We start from the raw sequence: 17,138 nt of genomic DNA, 5'->3' as shown, positions 1-17,138 counted from the left end.
TAAACATCGTTATTGGTTTAACTAGTTCAAAATCTTCTTGAGATTAAAGCCTTTTTCATATATGACTCAACAGTATTAAATAATCTCTTCTCCAATTTATTTCTCTCCGAATGCAACAAAAGATATTTTCTATTTTTCCAGGACTTATATTTTAGAGATTTTAGTGGCACCTTAAACATAACAATCTAGAAAGCATTCCACTCATGCTTTAAGTCTCATTACTGCCAGTCATCCATTTACAGTAGGCTTGTTTTTCCTAAAGCATCCTGTGTGAATTGTGGATGTTGCCTCTTCCTGCACTTGTCATTCATGAATCACTGTCCTGCCCTGCAAGGAAAGACTTGGGGTCTTAATGTAGACGAATGTCAGCATGTTTCCTCGTAAAATTGCATGATGGCTTTTGTTGTGACAGATCAAATATTTTATATCCCCATGGCCTTTTATCATTTGGCACACCACATGCTTCCCTTTTTCATTCAGTTCTTGTTGCCTCTATTGTGTGGTGTGGTGTTCCTTCAGCTGTGGCCAGTTAATCATAGAAACAGATTTTAATAGTATTGTCTTTTGGGGTTTTTTATTCTGTCAGGTAATTTGTGATAAAAATTTGGTTCTCTTTTTTTATTTTTTATTTATTTTATTCCAAAAGCATGTAGTCAGGTGCCATTTTTATACCAATTCAAATCTTTATAGCCGTCAAATCTACTCTTAACTATCCCTCTACAGTCTCTGCATTAGGCCAGCAATAAAGTGGTGTAAATCAAATGATCAAGACTACTCTTTACTAGAATAAGAGGAGGTTTGCATCAGTCTAATATCTCTTGAAATATCGTTACAAACTGAATCAGTTTATCTATATATAATGCAGCATGTGAAAATCAGGCTTAAGTCCCTTTTTTATATTTCTTACCGTTTGAAAAATTCTAGACAAACATCCAAAAATGGATTTAAATAGTTTTTTGGTTTATTTTTTATGAAATTTTACGACGACAAACACTGGAAAATCTACTCTGTTCTCGATTGCGTCATTTCCCTGATGTTTTTATACAGACATTACTCAACTGTCGTCTTGCAGTCAAGTTTGTTGCTCTACATCTTTCAATGGCTTTTCTCATTCTAGATTACCACCAGTAGCTAAACATGCATTGGTCCTTTGAGGCTTTAAATCTGAAATGTGCAGCTGAATCTAATAATGGCAACAATAAAATCACAAGTTTGTAGCATGTAGAATTTATTGTGCATTGTGGAAAAGATAAAATGACAGAAAGATTTGAAAGATCTTAAACAGCACTTTAGCTGTATGGCAGATCAGCATCCACAAAGCTGTTTATTCTTTGTCACATGACTTATGCTTAACTATTATGTCACCCACTACAATGCAGAATCAACCTCTCTGCCTTGTGGTTGATTTTTAACATTCAATATCAGGTTTATAACAGCTACTCAAGCATTACATGTCCTAATCTCCTAAAGCCAGTGTTAACTGGTGAAAAGTTACACTTCCGAACTTGTCCAATTTTTCTTTGTTGTAGTTTGTTGTAGCTTCAAAAGAACCATTACATAAAAATGCAGATTAAAAAACATTCCCAGTACTGTAGAATTATATTAAAATAATTAATTTCCCTTCATGTGCAATAAAATTAATAACTAGCTATAAGAAATCTCCTTTCTTATATGATAAAGTTTAAAACCAACCTTAAAATCTACTTATAAATTAAACAACAAATGTACATATAATCTCTATAGCAAAACATTGTTATCATAAGAGAAACATTTTGTGGTATTTTTACATTAACATTTACATTTTGAAAAATGTTGACAATGCAAGAAAAAAAAAAAACTTTCACCAGATGTTTATCAGCATTTTGTACCATCGTCTCTATTATACAATGACATTGGCAGCTGTCTTTAAAAAATAGTTCAACTGTTAAAGTGATTCAAAGAAATTAAATGAATCTGATAAGCTAGCTGAATAGAGCCTGACCGATATTTTAATATATTTTAATATAACTAATTTTAATTACTATTCAAATAACTGTAAATACTACAGCTATGTGTATTGCTGTGACTCTCCATATTTTAAAATCTACCACATAAAGATGCACAAAGGTGTATAAAAATATACGCACAAAGTGTTTTGGATCCATTGAGAATTTTTATTTTTGGTCTTGTTGTTCCCATTTTCTTTAATCTGACTGTTCAAAGGGAACCCGAGAAGTCTGCTGGCCTGATCATCATTGTAGTGGTCTTCAGTGAGTAGCCTGAGCCTTTCCAGTAGTACCATTTGATTCCATTGAAGCGATTGGCGTTTTGGCCCTTTTGGTAATACATCCCATTCAAGTTGGACGGACCACAGGCATCAAACCACCAGCCTACAATAGAAAAACATTATTAATTTAACTGTTGTGTACTTTTTATAGAGGTGGCAAGTTTGTGTTTAGACACATTACAACTAATCTGCTTGTTTAGATCCATTATACAAAACAACAGATTGTAAGGACAGTTATGTCTAATGTAGGCTCGACCTGCCTACATTGGGGATGGGGGGTCATTAATGTACCCTGTAAAGTAGTATTGCTTGAGGAAATTTGTCAGATTTCTCAGAAGCCAGTCCAGAGGAGCAAATGGCCTTGTGAAACTAGCGTAGTGCCCATTTGGGGAAAGTGTAAGCAAGTTATTTTTGTAGCTAAAGTTCATAGATTTCCTCTAAACCTGTGGCATGCAGGCAGTCATAAAGTTACTGTTTTAAGAAGAGGGCAGCTATATAAGGATACGGTCAGTCAAATCAAATGTGTGTCTGACTGTGCGTGTTTAAAAAATGACTGTCCGGAAAAGGTAGATGCCAGGTTTCTCAAGAACTGCTCATCCATTTGGGAAACCAGAGAGAAACAAAAGACAAATCCCCCCCCCCCCCCAAAAAAACAGAATTGAGTAAAGAAAGAGGTCCCGATGCCTTTATGGAAACCACTTTGGGTTTTTAGAGTGATTACTTTTTGGCCGGGCCTCATTTTTTAAATTTTAAACCCATTTTAAAGTTAAGGTTTTTTGTGTTTATGGCGCTCCTCACCCACTCATCTGAAAATTCTTGAACTACACACAGCACTTACTCTCATACTCGGCAGCACACATACAGAAGAACTTTCAGACAGATTATTAATGGGGGGTTTTAACCCTCGGCCTGACAGACGATCCATTTGATCCATTTTATGCTATTTAAGTAACCATACGTCCATTACCATTTGTGAGAGTCAAAATTCAAATGGTTTCAGAAAGAAGTGAAGACGTGCTTTTGGGATATTTGGTGTATCAAGGTGGCAGAAAGCATTCACAAGGTACTGCTGTCTGAGCACGGACAGAAAAATAAGCTCCACCTAGGTTTTACCATGTATGCTTCACATTAGCACAATTCCTCAACCATTTTTGCACTAGAGAGAAAATTTAGATGGTTCCTGAAAGATAAGAAGTATTTTGTCATTTTACAGCCAAAATTACAAAATAAGACCTGGCAGGCTGTAGAATACTTGGCTGATAAAGGGTTAAAAATTTTTATTTTTGTGTGTTGTTTCGAAAGGCATTATAGTGAGAAGTGCATTTAGCCCCGTTTAGATCCAGATTTATTGCATTCATTAGCATTTTTGTTTATTTCAATTTCATGCTTGTAATGACAGATCCCACTTTTCTCTTTTTGCTGGACCAGTGCCCCTCTGTTACAATTGTGTATAATGTGCTCAAAGGAGTCCCCTGTGAGGGACCCCTCATGGGAAAAAAAAGGATAGGGTAAGGGTTTGTGTGTTTTCATGTTCACTTGGCAAACCCCAGTACTGAGGGAGGCAAACTTCTGGCAGCTGAGTTACTTTACGGGGAATGGACGAGGACCTTTAAGCCATCAGTAGAGAGAGGGAAAAGCTGTTCCCAGGCTATTAATGTGAGCCATTGTAGAGACTGAATTCCCCGATGAGTTGATCAGTGATTAAGTCTGAGCTAATTGTGCTCTTTGACACGACTACAAAAGGATGGCTGCCCTTAAATTGGCCTTAAAGATTTTTGGGGCAAGTGCCAAGATTTTGTATGGATGGGAATTTGTTCCACAAAATGTCCATTACTGATTGACACATTTTTATTTTTTAATTTTCCAAGCTAAGGCATGATATTTACAGTAGTGTGTTCCTACCTCCTGTTGTCAGTTGTGAACATTTGCAAACACATTTGTCATGGTCTGCATCCTTTGTACTGAATTCACTTCCTGGCTGCCCAATGCTGCTTATTTTGCCTGCCGTTCCGCTGTAGCCTTTAAGGTGTATCCTGTAAAATGGAAAAGGGAAAATGAAGGAAGAAGAGGAAGTCTGTAATTTCTGTTCCTCAAAAGGCATTGCTCAACCCCACTTATGTACTTCTTTGGCCTAACAGCAGAAGAACAGAAGCCAGCGCAATTTAATGTTGTTGATATTTGTGTCTAGCAAATATAAAAAAAAAATACTTTTATTTTATGACAATGAAGTTTTTTTGTAATGCTATTTGTCTGTTTTCTTTTTAGTTATCCGGCATCGCTGAGCAAAAAGATCTCAACACCAAATTAGAGTAGAGTGGAGACCTCAATAAAGCTGTGTTGAAATGAGGCATTTCAAGCTCTGATTGTCAAATTAAGCTTCAGGTATAGAAGTCAGCTTTGATTGGAAAGCAAAAACATGTTTGGAGGTTGTCTTATTGTCAGGAAAGAATGTCTGAAAAACTGAGTCTTTTAATGTATTTCCTATTTTTCATGTACTGAAGAGCTTTAGTATGTTTTCTTTGGACTGATGCCAGTACATCAGGATCAGGAAATATATAGTGTTATACAGCATGAAACACTATCCAGGGACATTTCTAGAGTGGGTCCAAATAGTAGTAGTTGTTCAGCAGTTAAAATTGTATAAATGATAGTGATGAGTGATGAGGTTAATCAACTCAATGGTCTTGTGTTTGTCAGTAAGGTAAAGGATGCATACTTGTGATGATCTAAAAGTTTGCATCCAGAGTAGCTGAAAACATTTTAAAATATTACACCCATACTTTTCTAATGCAGAATCGACTCGATGTTCACGTGTTGGAGATTGCACTCTGCTGCATTATGTTGAGAATATAGCTTGTTTTGAGGCTACTAGCTTCTCTATGTTTACATATTTAATTTCATTGAGTTTCCAGGCTATGCTTTAATTATGTCATGTTATCTTGGCTCAAAATTGGCAGCAGTTTTTAGTATGTGTTAAGGATAGCAGTCTTCAAAAGTGCTTTCGTAACAGTGTATAACTTGCTGATGGGCTTTTTTTTGTCCTTAATAACTTGAGCTGCACGAGCAGAAACATTTTGCTGCTCAAAGCATGAAATTGAACAACATATTAATTACTTGCCACTTGGGGCGTGATAGATTTATTTGAACATACTTGTAATTTTGTGCTTCATTGTCAAGAGAAAATTGGTCGTATTGTGAGAATCCAGAGTTTCCTTCCCAGTCACTCAGCTGGATCCTTAATTTGTAGGACTGTTGATTTGACAGTCTGGAGACAAATTCATTTCCTAACCAGAATTCTCCAGAAGGTTCTCCGAATCCCTGAAAGTACACAAAAGAAGTTATTAAACTGTGTGAAAGTCCTGCAGTCATTGCTTTTCAGTTTAACAAGGAGTACACCAATGGGAGATCAGAATGTGCTACATTTTTGACTATAACATTAAAAGTTATTTTTTCCTCTGAATATAAAATATTTAATCTGTTTACAAAATCCAATTTAAGAAAAAAATCACAAATATTCACTTTTACAATAAGAAGTTAATGAAAAAACCATGTCAGTTTTAACTACGCTTGCATTCATAGTGTCAGCCCAGTTGTATCCTACTTGTCATTGTACAATTTCAGGGGCATTGGCTGTAATAACAGTGGAATTGAATATGATACTTAATGACAAAGAGCGAAAAATATGTAAAGCCTTTTTCCAAAATGTGAGGGGGTAAATGCTGCTATTATTTTCCTGAACAGAAGATGGGCATTGCTTCTCTGTGTTAGTGGTTACGGTTTGTTCCTTCTTTGAATTACCTCAGAGGAGACAATCTCCAGCTCCTTAAAAAATAGTCAATGGCCCAAACCAAATCTGACCACTGTTGGGCTGTTTGATTTGAAATGGAGGCCGTAACCTGGGTAATATTATTTTTAAGGGAAGAATTTCTTCCTCGAAGCTTTTACCTTTTTGTACTCTTGCCACGTACGGTGAAAGTCAACACGGCCGTCAAAGCGTTTTTGTATAACAGTCCAGCCACCTCCTTCTGTCTCCATGTCACAGAAAGCCTACAGACGCAATGAAAAAAAGAGGAGTGAATATTTATTCAAATATAATTCTCTGTAAACAGTGCATACTTATTTATATTTTGACCTAGATAAAATAAATGTGTTCTAGGTTTCAGAAGGGCAGTCAGAAGTTTTAAAAAGTATCTAAGGAGATCACAGTTGTAGCTCAAGCATGCGCATTGCTGATAAAAGTTAATGAACAATTTAAGCTAACCTCGCTGCCCTTTTTAAAAGACAAAACTGAATTTCTCCTAAAGCAGCATGCTCTGTTTTATTAACTGATAGGTCAGATCATGCCTGTGTGAATGTTTATGTACATTTTGAAGATTTTCAGTATGTGCTGGCACTCATACATGTGTGACGTACGAGTGAGTGATTTTTAATGATCTAAAAAACTGTGCCTTACCCATTTACAGCTCAGTCACACAAGAGTAAAAATAGGATGGCAACATTCTTGTCACTAGGAAGGCAACTTGTGTCCAAACAGTCACGGTCCAATTGGGACTGACTTCACTCTCCAACAGATTAGCGAAGGTTTGCAAATAATTGCTGCTTAATTTATAAATGTGTATGGATTGCCAACATATTTCAATCAGTCTGCATCAATGAGCACAATTGATCTGCAACAGGGGACTCAACTGGTTGAATTAATTTCTGTTTCCAGTCTACTTGAATTGCTTTTTAATGCTTTTGTTGTGTACGTAGATGGCACCAAATGTAAGAGTTTTGTGGATTTTTCACTGTTAACTGCCGTATTGTCACAGATTGCATATAATCATCAACTTGCTGTTCAGTCACAAACTAATAGCAGACCGTCTTTGTCTTATTTCTGTTTTACCGCAATCTTGAGGCTCCAAAGTTGTTTTAAAGACACATTGATTGCGAGTGTTTGCAGATTTTGCCCTCATCTTCAAAGCAACCGTTTCAAAGGGAACAAGTTTAATGGGCATGGTCACAGTCATTTTGTTTGTCCCATACCCACCAACCACTGTTTTCTCTAGTATGACTGTAGCATGATAATGTAGCATAAAACCAGTTGAAAACAGTCAGTCAGGCCTACTTTACCTTAAACTCCATTGTACTGTTGGGTAATGTTAGCGTGTAGACACCACTGTTGGTATTTCCTGATTTGTAGACGGCAGCGCAGTCCGTGAATGTAGTAGGTGTGTCCCGCATCATGACAGTTTTGGGACCTGTAGAAGAAATTAACTTTTTTATTTTAAACAACTCACAGCTGTATAGCATTTAGCTGTCAGGTTGTGCTAAGCTAATATGTTTGGATTATGATAAAAGTTCTGCATGTTTCTTTAGTCTCAAAACTTAAAGTTTAAAAGACTTAAGCTGATGGGAAACAGCTAGCCTAGGTAGTATAAAATCAAACGAAATAGCAACAGCTTGTAGCTTCATCTTAACTGATATAATGCTATTGGCCTCGCCTTTTACGTTTACGTCAAGCTGTCTCAGCCTACATGTAAGGTCTACGGTCAGACTGGTGACCCCTTAGCAAATGTAGGCTGACATAAATGCTACTTAAAAGACCCCCTACTTGATCTTTCATTTTAAAAGAAGTTACAGTGGCCTGATGAGGGGCTGCCTCACCTCGAGCGGTGCCAGAAGCAATGTTAGAAATGAGGTTGTTCACAGTGTCCAGTAGCTCCTGCTGCTGATATTGCAGGGCTGTGTTGTTGGTTGAGACTTTGAGCAGTTGCTGCTCCAGCTTGCCGATGATAGCCGTCTGCTTCAGAATCAGAGTCTGGAGCTGCTCCTTTTCTTCTTGAAGCGTCTTCATCTCCACCTGCCTCTGCTCCTCCATCTCTTTTACTTTCTTCTCTAGAAAACTGAGGAGAAGCATGCGGGTTCAACAGGTAGCTTCTTCATTGCCTAAATGCTGCTGCTAGTGAATTTGAAAATTTAAAAATTTTCCCATTTTGTTTGCTTTCCTCACCTGTTCTTGTCATTCAGTTTGTTGATTTCGTTTGTTTGGACAATTAGTTGCTTTTCCAATTTGTTGGTTGACAAAGAGTTTTCAAGAAGCTGGCGCTCAATCCGAGTTGTATGATGAATAACCTAAAATTAAAAGAACGAAATGAAGCACAGTGTCTTAGCCATATCTCATTGTAGGTCATCCATTGATTCTGTAGACTTGAGACTTGAGATTGTGCTGTAAATGTTTTGTACTGTATTTATGTCAATTGGTTGCCAATATCCTAAGAATTGGATGGACCCAAATGAAACACTCTTTTACTTTGGATATAATGAAATTAAATATTATTGTGCTTTCAGGTTTAATACAACCAGTGTTGGGGAGTAACGGAATACATGTACCGCCGTTACGTATTTAAAATACAAAATATGAGTAACTGTATTCCGTTACAGTTACCGTTTAAAAAGGTGGTATTTAGAATACAGTTACTTTGTTGAAATAAATGGATTACACGGCGGTATTTTCCTGTTTCATATTGTGGCGGGTCAGGACTGTTTGGGTTTTGTTTGACATCTATGATCTGTTGTTCCAGGTGGCAGCGTTACGGTTACCATGGTTACAGGGTGACGCTCTCTCTCTGCGACTGTGTGTTTCCTGGGTGAGAGAGGCCTTTTTGTTGTTGTTGTTGTTGTGCTAAGCTAATAGGCAGAATGCTACGGGCATAGCCCTAAAGAATGTAGCCTCATGGGCAGTGTAGTCCGTGCTGCAGGGAGAATGGACTGCCATACCCGTTATGTGTCTGTGAGCGAGAGGAGGGAGAAAAAGGAGAGTGGAAAACTACGAGTTGTCATCAAGCAGAAACGGGAGCTGGAAGCATGTAAATATAATAATAACCACTGCAGCCAAGAAGAGTGCCTGACGAGCCCAGTTGTAAGTAAGCTATTAAGACTCGACTTTACGCTGTGTTTGTGTTTTCCTTCGAAACAATAAGTTCCGTTGGAGCAGCCTTTCCAAGGAGAGAGCCTCTCTCTGTCTCTCACTAGCAAACTTGACCCAGACAACAAAGTAAAGCTATTTTTCGGCTACGAGCCCCACACGGAACCCGATGTATTAGCCAGAGGTCCCTTTACTATGGTTCGGAGCCGCGGACCTTCAGTAATAGCAATAAATCACATTCATGTAGTTGTAAACAGCATGATAATATATTAAGTAATCCAAAGTATTCAGAATACGTTACTCTCATTGAGTAACGTAACAGAATACATTACAAAATACATTTTGGGGCATGTATTCTGTAATCTGTAGTGGAATACATTTTAAAAGTAACCTTCCCAACACTGAATACAACAGCCAATTTCCTGGAAATAAAAAACTTTAAACATGTAAATAAGTCCTAAATTTAATAAGAGTGAGAGATATCAGTCAAGAGCCAATCTGGACATGAATCTTTGTATTTCGTCACGTTGGTCAAGTTAAACTCGGTTTGCGCCTGCAGAGTGAACAAACAACCATTTTAAAATGGAAAAAAACATGACAGGAAAGAACAGCCAAGTTCCAATACAGCAGACATACCTGAACAAGGGGAAACTGAGAATCCACGTATTTTCACAAACCTACGTATTGAACTGCACATGGGGTTGGGGACCTTGCCACTAATTTCCCAGTTCGGAGGAACTGAACTCAGCAAAAAGCAGCTTGTTTACATGGATCCTAGCTGTGTGTCTCCAGTGGAGCTGTTGATGTCTTTGAACAGACGGATGTCTGATTGTGACAAACTGATAGACCCTTTCTCTGGGAATACAAGTGTGCTAATAACAGGAAATGCTGTACAGTTGGCTCACATAAGGTCATTGACGTGTAGCCACAATAATAAACTGACGCCATCATGCCTGTTTTTCTCTCTGCTTAATTTTTTTTAACACTTGCAAACGATAATATTTATTGCAGCGTGTCACCGAGTAGGCTGTTATTTCTGCTTTTGAGGAATAAACAAAATGTGCAGTTTCACCTGTGCCTCCACGTTGGTCAGTTTCCTTGTTTGCTCAGCAGTTTGACTTAGCAGGTTTGTCCCGATTTCAATCATTGTAGCGGTGTGGTTGTGTACAGCAGTCTGTTGGATTTGGATCATGTCCTGCTTCATGCTGTCCTGTATGTAGCTCTCAAGCTGCAAAAGAGAACGATGATAATTAGGTTTAGACCGTTTTTGTGAGCTACCAATTCTCTTCATCACCTGGTCATTTTGTTGTATATAATCCTGTGTTTTAGGGGTAATACAGAGGTTCACATATTGACATTAGTATAGGACACAGAGTTTCTGTTTCTCATTGGTTGTGGACAAGCAAGAAATCAGGAGTTAAGTAAAATGTTTCTCATGAGCTAAAGCTACTCGCTTATTCACAAGAGGTCACCACAGCAGGCAGCTCCCTTCCTAACGCAACCCCCAAAGGGATTTGTGTCTCCTTCTGAGATTTAACGGGAGACCTGACGCTTGTTTTGTGAATATGTAAGCCATTACACCTGCCTCCCTAAAACTGTATGGACTCTGATAATATATATTTTTTTATAATCTGTAACCCTAATAAATGTAAGTGCTTTGTGTATTTCATTAGTAATGTGGATGATAATGTAAATGTCGGAAATAGGACGATAATACAGTGAAAACATGCACCAAGATTGATTTTTAAGATGGTACCACGGGGATAGAAATTTACAAAGGTTGCCCATCATGAGGCCTTTTCACTAAAAACTGTTGTTCTCGTCTACCTTACTGTATTGCCAGATTTAGACCCAGACTAATCATTAAGTTATTTCCTGCATGGTGTCCCTGAGTGGCAATCAGGTCACACGACTCGTAAACAGGATGGAAGTGCTGAGTGAGAAGTTACATCCTTCATGACAGTGTGCAACTTGTGTGCAACTGGAAACCAGCGTCAGTTGAATATCGATGTTATCTCCTCTTAGTTTGCATAATCACTGTTGTTATTTATTCATCAGTCAGAAATACAACGGCAGACATTTTTTTTGACTACTAATACTTATGCTAAAACAACCAAAGGCTGCAATTAGTGCTGATTTTGTTTGTCTTCCTCGCTTGCTGTCTAGTTTGTTTATGTTCTCGGATTCATGCAGATATGTGGAAGGGTGTCATTTGAATTGTTGGCAGGATGTCCCATTGATAGTCAATGATCTAATCAGTTGTTTACTCTGTGTGCCTCAGAGGCGTCAGTGAGGGAATGACTGTGTTCCTCAGTCGTGTGACAGACATTTTTTCTCCAGCTGTCATCAGTTGGTGCGGCATGAATAGTACTTTCAGTAATGAAATGAGTACACTCTAATAATAAAGCACAACAAACCTACTGATTTGCAACTTTTTCTTTTCTTATGTGCAACTTTATTTAAAGACCCCCAGTATGCTTATTTGACTGCTGTGAAGTCCTCTGCATAGATGGGAATTGCTTGTTTTCTCAGATGATTTTCTTTTCGTCTAATCTCTTCCATCCATCCACCAAACCATTGATGGATGGAGGTGATGATGAGATTTATAACCTCAGTGAGGCAGGGCTGTGAGGCATTCATTCAAACATGAAGCAGGCAATATTTCAATTCACCTTAGCTACTTATTGTTTTTTAGGGTTACATGACATACATTTTTCTCAGTGGAGCTTTTAATGAAGAGTTAAAATAGAGTTTGAGCGCTCTGGAAAGCTGTGCCTGAACACACTTACACCTGCTGGATTAGATGAGCCTGAGTATCTTTTGCTGTTCCGATGTTGAACAAATATGTCTCTCTTACTTTATTTGCGATGACAGTGTTCACCTCACTTCTAATACACACAACAAATTTCTGCTTAAAATTACTAAAAAGTCTTCCTACAGCTATTGGGTAGCAAAGTCATTGTCACAGTCAGCACAGTTTCCAAATGAGTTTTTAGTTATTCATTATGGCAGAATTAAGAAATACATCGGTTTGTTTTGTATATTAGTATATGCCTTAATACTTAATGACATAGTGCAGCTTTTTCACACCTGAGTTGTGAGTTCTTCTCCCTAAAGTGTTAATTTGAGGCAGACATGTAACAGATAAAGATAAGGGAGTCGTCTTCTGTGCGCAGAGACTGATGTGAAACAGATGAAGTGTGCTGCTCCAAGTAAAACCACATTTTTAGTGCCACATACTTAATTGGCAATCTTCTTTAGTCTGTAAGAAATGTCTGGGCGATCAGTACATTAGACGTGGCTTTGGATAAATGTTCGTTTGTATTGTGAATAGGCTGTGATTTCTGAGGCAGCTCTTGAGTCTTTGTGTGAGTATAGCGCCATGTAACGGATCAGGGTTTGTTTTATGTTACGAGACGGGAATCGTGTCATCAAACTGTGAGATGCTTTTTGTGTTTCTGGCTCGTCTTGTTTCGTTCTGATCATTAATCACACTCAGAAAAGGCCCGGGAAAAGAAATGTCTCGCTTCTTTTGCTTGGACATGTAATGGCTCAGTAAACTGAAAGGAAAGTGTGCATCCCCTCGTGTGGACACCTGCGCCTGCAAGTCTTTGTCAGTCCGGGTTGAATAAAGGTGTCTCACAGACACTGAGCACATTTTTTTGTGTCAATTTCAAATGTCATTAAATCAAAATAGATTCTCAAAGAGCCTTTCATCCATTCATCCGTCCATTTTCCCAACCACTTATCCAACTTAAGGATGTGGGAGAGCTTTCAGAAGAGTCTTTCAGTCTTACAAAAACAAGTTTTGTTTTGTTCTTTCTTTTTTGTTGAATATGTGGTTCTTGGTGCTGTGATTTCTTTTAACTGCGTCTATGTAACTACACAGTGAGTGAGAAAAAACTGTTCTTGTGTTCATTTGGTCAAAACTTTCTCATATCAGAGAGCTAGTGGTCCGACACAATGAGCCATTCACCACGTGAAATATGCAAGTTTCACATAATCATCTGTTCCACCCATAAAAGTATATTTTAAACTTGCACGTAAGTGTAGAGGCAATATGGTGAGAGAATAATTTGCTAGTCTTTGCCCACGTTGGGACAAAAGATCGGCATGAAAGTATCTCCACTTTGACACCCCTGTGGTGACTCCTTCAGCTCTTCACCACATTTTGTCCTCTTTCACATCATTGCAGTTTTGGTACCTATGGAGGCTTTCTGTCATTACTCTTAACTTACTGCGATACAGTTTAACCACTGCGTTTAAATTTCTTTCACTGATGTCAAGGGTGTGACACAACTTTACCTTAAGCAGCCACTGCGTGTTGTTCTCCATGCTGATCTCCAGTTGTTCCAGCCTCTGAATTGACTCGTTGTCCGTAGGTCCGTCCTTCTGGACAGGATAGTTGTAGTTGTTATACTGATTTTGGCAGTTATCCTGCTCAGGCAGCAGAAACGTATAGCTGCAAGGGCCATTTTGGATTTGATATTGTGTTTTCTCAGCAGCACTGAATCCAGTTCCCAGACCAAGGCACAAGCTTAAAACTAGTAGGTCCACATTCAGCATCTTCATTGTAGAGCGAGTTATGTTAAACTTACAAATAAACCCCCTTGGATTTTCAAGGTTTTTTTAATCTTATCTCTATCTGATTAGATATCTTCTTCCAGCAGCATCCAAGTGTAAACAGCTCTCTTGAGGTTCTGCAGGTTCCTTTTATTACCTCTCAGTGGTAGGAGGAGAAAAAGCCATCAGGAATGAGAGGTAGTGTGTCCTAAGGTTGATGGTGCCAGACTGCATGTGCTCGCCTTTCATTAGACCCCTGACCACTTGCTATAGTGCTTTAAACTGTGAGTTTAAACCACACCCCCTTGCCTGTGGCCAGTCACTGTGAAGAGCACTGAAGTGGAGATTCCTTTCAGTACACGCTCGCTGAGCAACACACAGGAGCAGATGCACAAACTACACATCTTCTACTATATCCTCCACAATACCCACATGTTTTTTTTGCTTTAGTTGAATAACTATTCAGGATGCAGCTGTCCACCTTCAGCACACTCTTTGATAGTAGCAGCGTCCATCCCATTCATTGAAAAATGTTTCCCGGTTTACAGCAAGCGCCCTGAATGGGAGATTCAAAGGAAGAAGTCTCCATTTCAACTTTATTATTAACCATTTCCTGTTTTGTACATATAAGCAGTACCTACATTAAATACACTGTCCTCTTTTTTAATAAAATTGGTTTATTTGATAAGCTCAAAATTTCTTAAAACTCTAAATAGATTTTCATTTCATGTCATTTATTATTTCCCAGTGGTTCAGAGTGGCTGTTTTATGACCTCCAATTAGAAAAACAATATGGCTTTTTTTTTTCATTTGCAGAACCATGATTCACAAGTATAATGAAGCATTAGATGCTTTTACCCTTGAAGACCAAAAAAGTCATGGGAAAGCTCTTTGTTTTTTCCTTCTTACAAAAAAGAATCCATTTTTACAAAGCAGGTTTTTCTGTTAGGTTGGGAGTTTTAATCTCAGCAAGTTGTGGGTGTTTTCTGTAGCCTAGCCCATTCTTGTTTACACAAGCCCAAAATAGCCCAACAAAACATGGTCCCACACTCTTACACACAGGAAAGTGCAATTTTTAAAATTTATTTATTTATTCTCATTTATTTATTTTACAGACTGAATGTTTTTAAAGCCTTCTAAAAGGTGTTGTGATTTTCCAGGATGTTCTGATAGTAATTAGGAGTAATGGAGCATATCCAGAAACTCTGGTGAACAACGCGCCTAAAATGCATGCATTAGCGATTTGTTTTTCTGTGGCTTAAATAATGTTTTGCAGCAGAGAGCAAAACATTATTGTGAAAACTAATGGTTACGTTTGATAGAAAATTAGGGAACTGGCTTCCAGCAGCATGTAATGATAAAAGCACGTGCATCCATTTATTTTTATAATAACTATTCTGCAACACACAGAGTGCGTACTGTGGTCTTTTTGTCCAATTGGAGCACTATCTTGACATGACAAAGTTGTTGTAGTCAGTAAAAAAAAAATGAAGGGCTCAGAAAACTAACCACATGTGTGATGTGTAGTCTAATCACATTTTAGTGGCAACTAGAGGGGTCTTCTCAATGTCAAAGTCAAAATCACAAAAAACTGAATCGGACTAAACTTAAAACACACAAACATGCACAATTTTAATCTTTTATATAACACACTGGACTCAAAGTGCAGGCTGAAAAAACAAGGTAAACTAGTTCAGTAACTCAGAACCTGCTTTAGCTGCAGCAGCCTCCATCAAATGTTTCCTGCACCACAAGTAGGAGGAATGTTGAACCGTCACTCCTACAAGACTGTTTTAGGTCATCATTATTTCTGGGATGATTTGCTTAAACATTTAATTTCACCGAGTTGCTCATTCGACAACATCTCAGTTGGGTTTTCCTAAACACTGCTTCTCATTGTTTTCAACCTTTGGGTCATTTTCTCATTCCACCATCCAGCCTATTACAAAGCAGCAGGTCATGTAGTTCTCCCCTTACATTTTCTTGTGAAAACTTGTGGAGCGATGAATACATTGGTCTTTCAAAATGCTTTTGTAGCTGTTTGCCATCGTTGAGCATCACTGTAATGCTTCTCATATGGTTTTTGTCAAAGATGTTGCAATTGAGGCATGGTGCATACCAACCAGTCTTTCTTGAGAAGAGCAGATTGATAATTGTAGATTTACATGAATAGTACAGCTGTTAAATATTTATTTGATCCAGTTAGATTTGTTTAGATGACGTTCAGACCACATTTATGAGCACTCGACGTTCACAAACCTTTTCTTGGGACAGTACAAATACCAAAACAGAATTGTAGGAAGTAGCCTGATGTAATAGTTATGGTATAAAGGAAATGTTGCACATTTTAAGCACATTACCAAAGAGGAAGGACATGCAGTCATTGCAAAAATATTGACTTTTTCAGGTGTTCAGGCTGAATCACCCACGCAGTAGATTGATCTGCATCACTTTCAGTATTTCAGTTTATTTTACGGTCATTGAAAACTAAGGGAAGGGCAGGAACATCAACAGTGATTCAGTTCAACATACATCCAGTCCAGGGACCATTCATTAATTGAATTTATTACTGCTCCATTTATACAGCTTCCTTATGCTGTTAACGTGTGTAAAGTCTGCTGAGCTGTCAAGAACACAAAGTGTTTGATTATACAAGGATGCTAATTTATTCATCCTGGTTACAGCGCTGCTCATGCTGTCTGTTTGCCTCCACTGCCCTCTCTGGATTCTCACTTTACAAAAAAAAAATGTAAAATTTGAATAAATAAAAGGTAATAAAATGCAGCTCATCCATGGTGTTACAATTTTGTACATTTTTGGCATCAGTACCATTTTGTTGGGGTGAAAAAAGTTCTTGGTTCCACAGCCCAAATGCATGCTTATTAGTTTGAACGTGTTTGAATGTGAGCTATATAAAACAATTCAAGTCCACAGAATAAAGTGCTGTATGAATATACGTGAAAAAGGGGGATCTGGTTAGTCGTAGCTTACTGTAGAAACTCCTCATCATTGTCTGTTTGTTTCACTGGAGTCAGAAGCACAAATCAAAAATCTTACGTGATTTAACTTGACCTTATTTCCCCTTCAAGGTTGCCTCCTGCACCTCTAGACAGCACAGCTTCTCTTTATGTCAGACTCTATTCACGGGACTTTATCCACTTCCCAAAAATGAAAGTCAAGGATTATCTTTTAATACACTGGAACAGATCCAACGTGCATCACAAACGCACAAATTCAGGGGGGCAGAACAAAAGTTCTAGGCATTAATATAAAAACAACTACCACACCGATAGAGGATCTCGACGTGTCGGAGAACCAGACCTAGAAAGTGAGATTGGCTAAATTTAAAAAAGATTTTGGACTTTCATGGGTTACGTTTATTGACTACATTTCATATGCGAT

At 38.1% G+C, this 17,138-nt stretch overlaps 2 protein-coding genes across 2 annotated transcripts in view; one reads left to right on the top strand and one right to left on the bottom strand.

Annotated features, from left to right (window-relative positions):
• Positions 1-17,138, top strand: part of mcph1 (microcephalin 1) — a 33,517-nt gene that overhangs the window by 11,822 nt on the left and 4,557 nt on the right. The gene's annotated exons all lie outside the window — the stretch shown is intronic.
• angpt2a (angiopoietin 2a) lies at positions 29-14,005 on the bottom strand. The gene is made up of 9 exons (XM_085183367.1): positions 13,479-14,005; positions 10,246-10,401; positions 8,259-8,380; positions 7,913-8,151; positions 7,379-7,506; positions 6,212-6,313; positions 5,418-5,584; positions 4,169-4,299; positions 29-2,369 (listed from the first exon to the last, which is right to left on the bottom strand). Exons 1-9 carry the CDS (start codon positions 13,743-13,745, stop codon positions 2,197-2,199), a joined length of 1,485 nt encoding a protein of 494 aa, XP_085039493.1. The 5' UTR covers positions 13,746-14,005; the 3' UTR covers positions 29-2,196.

This window comes from Neolamprologus multifasciatus, chromosome 13 (assembly GCF_963576455.1).
Source record: "Neolamprologus multifasciatus chromosome 13, fNeoMul1.2, whole genome shotgun sequence".
In the NCBI taxonomy this organism is placed as follows: Eukaryota; Metazoa; Chordata; class Actinopteri; order Cichliformes; family Cichlidae; genus Neolamprologus; species Neolamprologus multifasciatus.
Note: the sequence above shows the minus strand (reverse complement) of the source record. Positions and strands in the feature narration are given on the sequence as shown.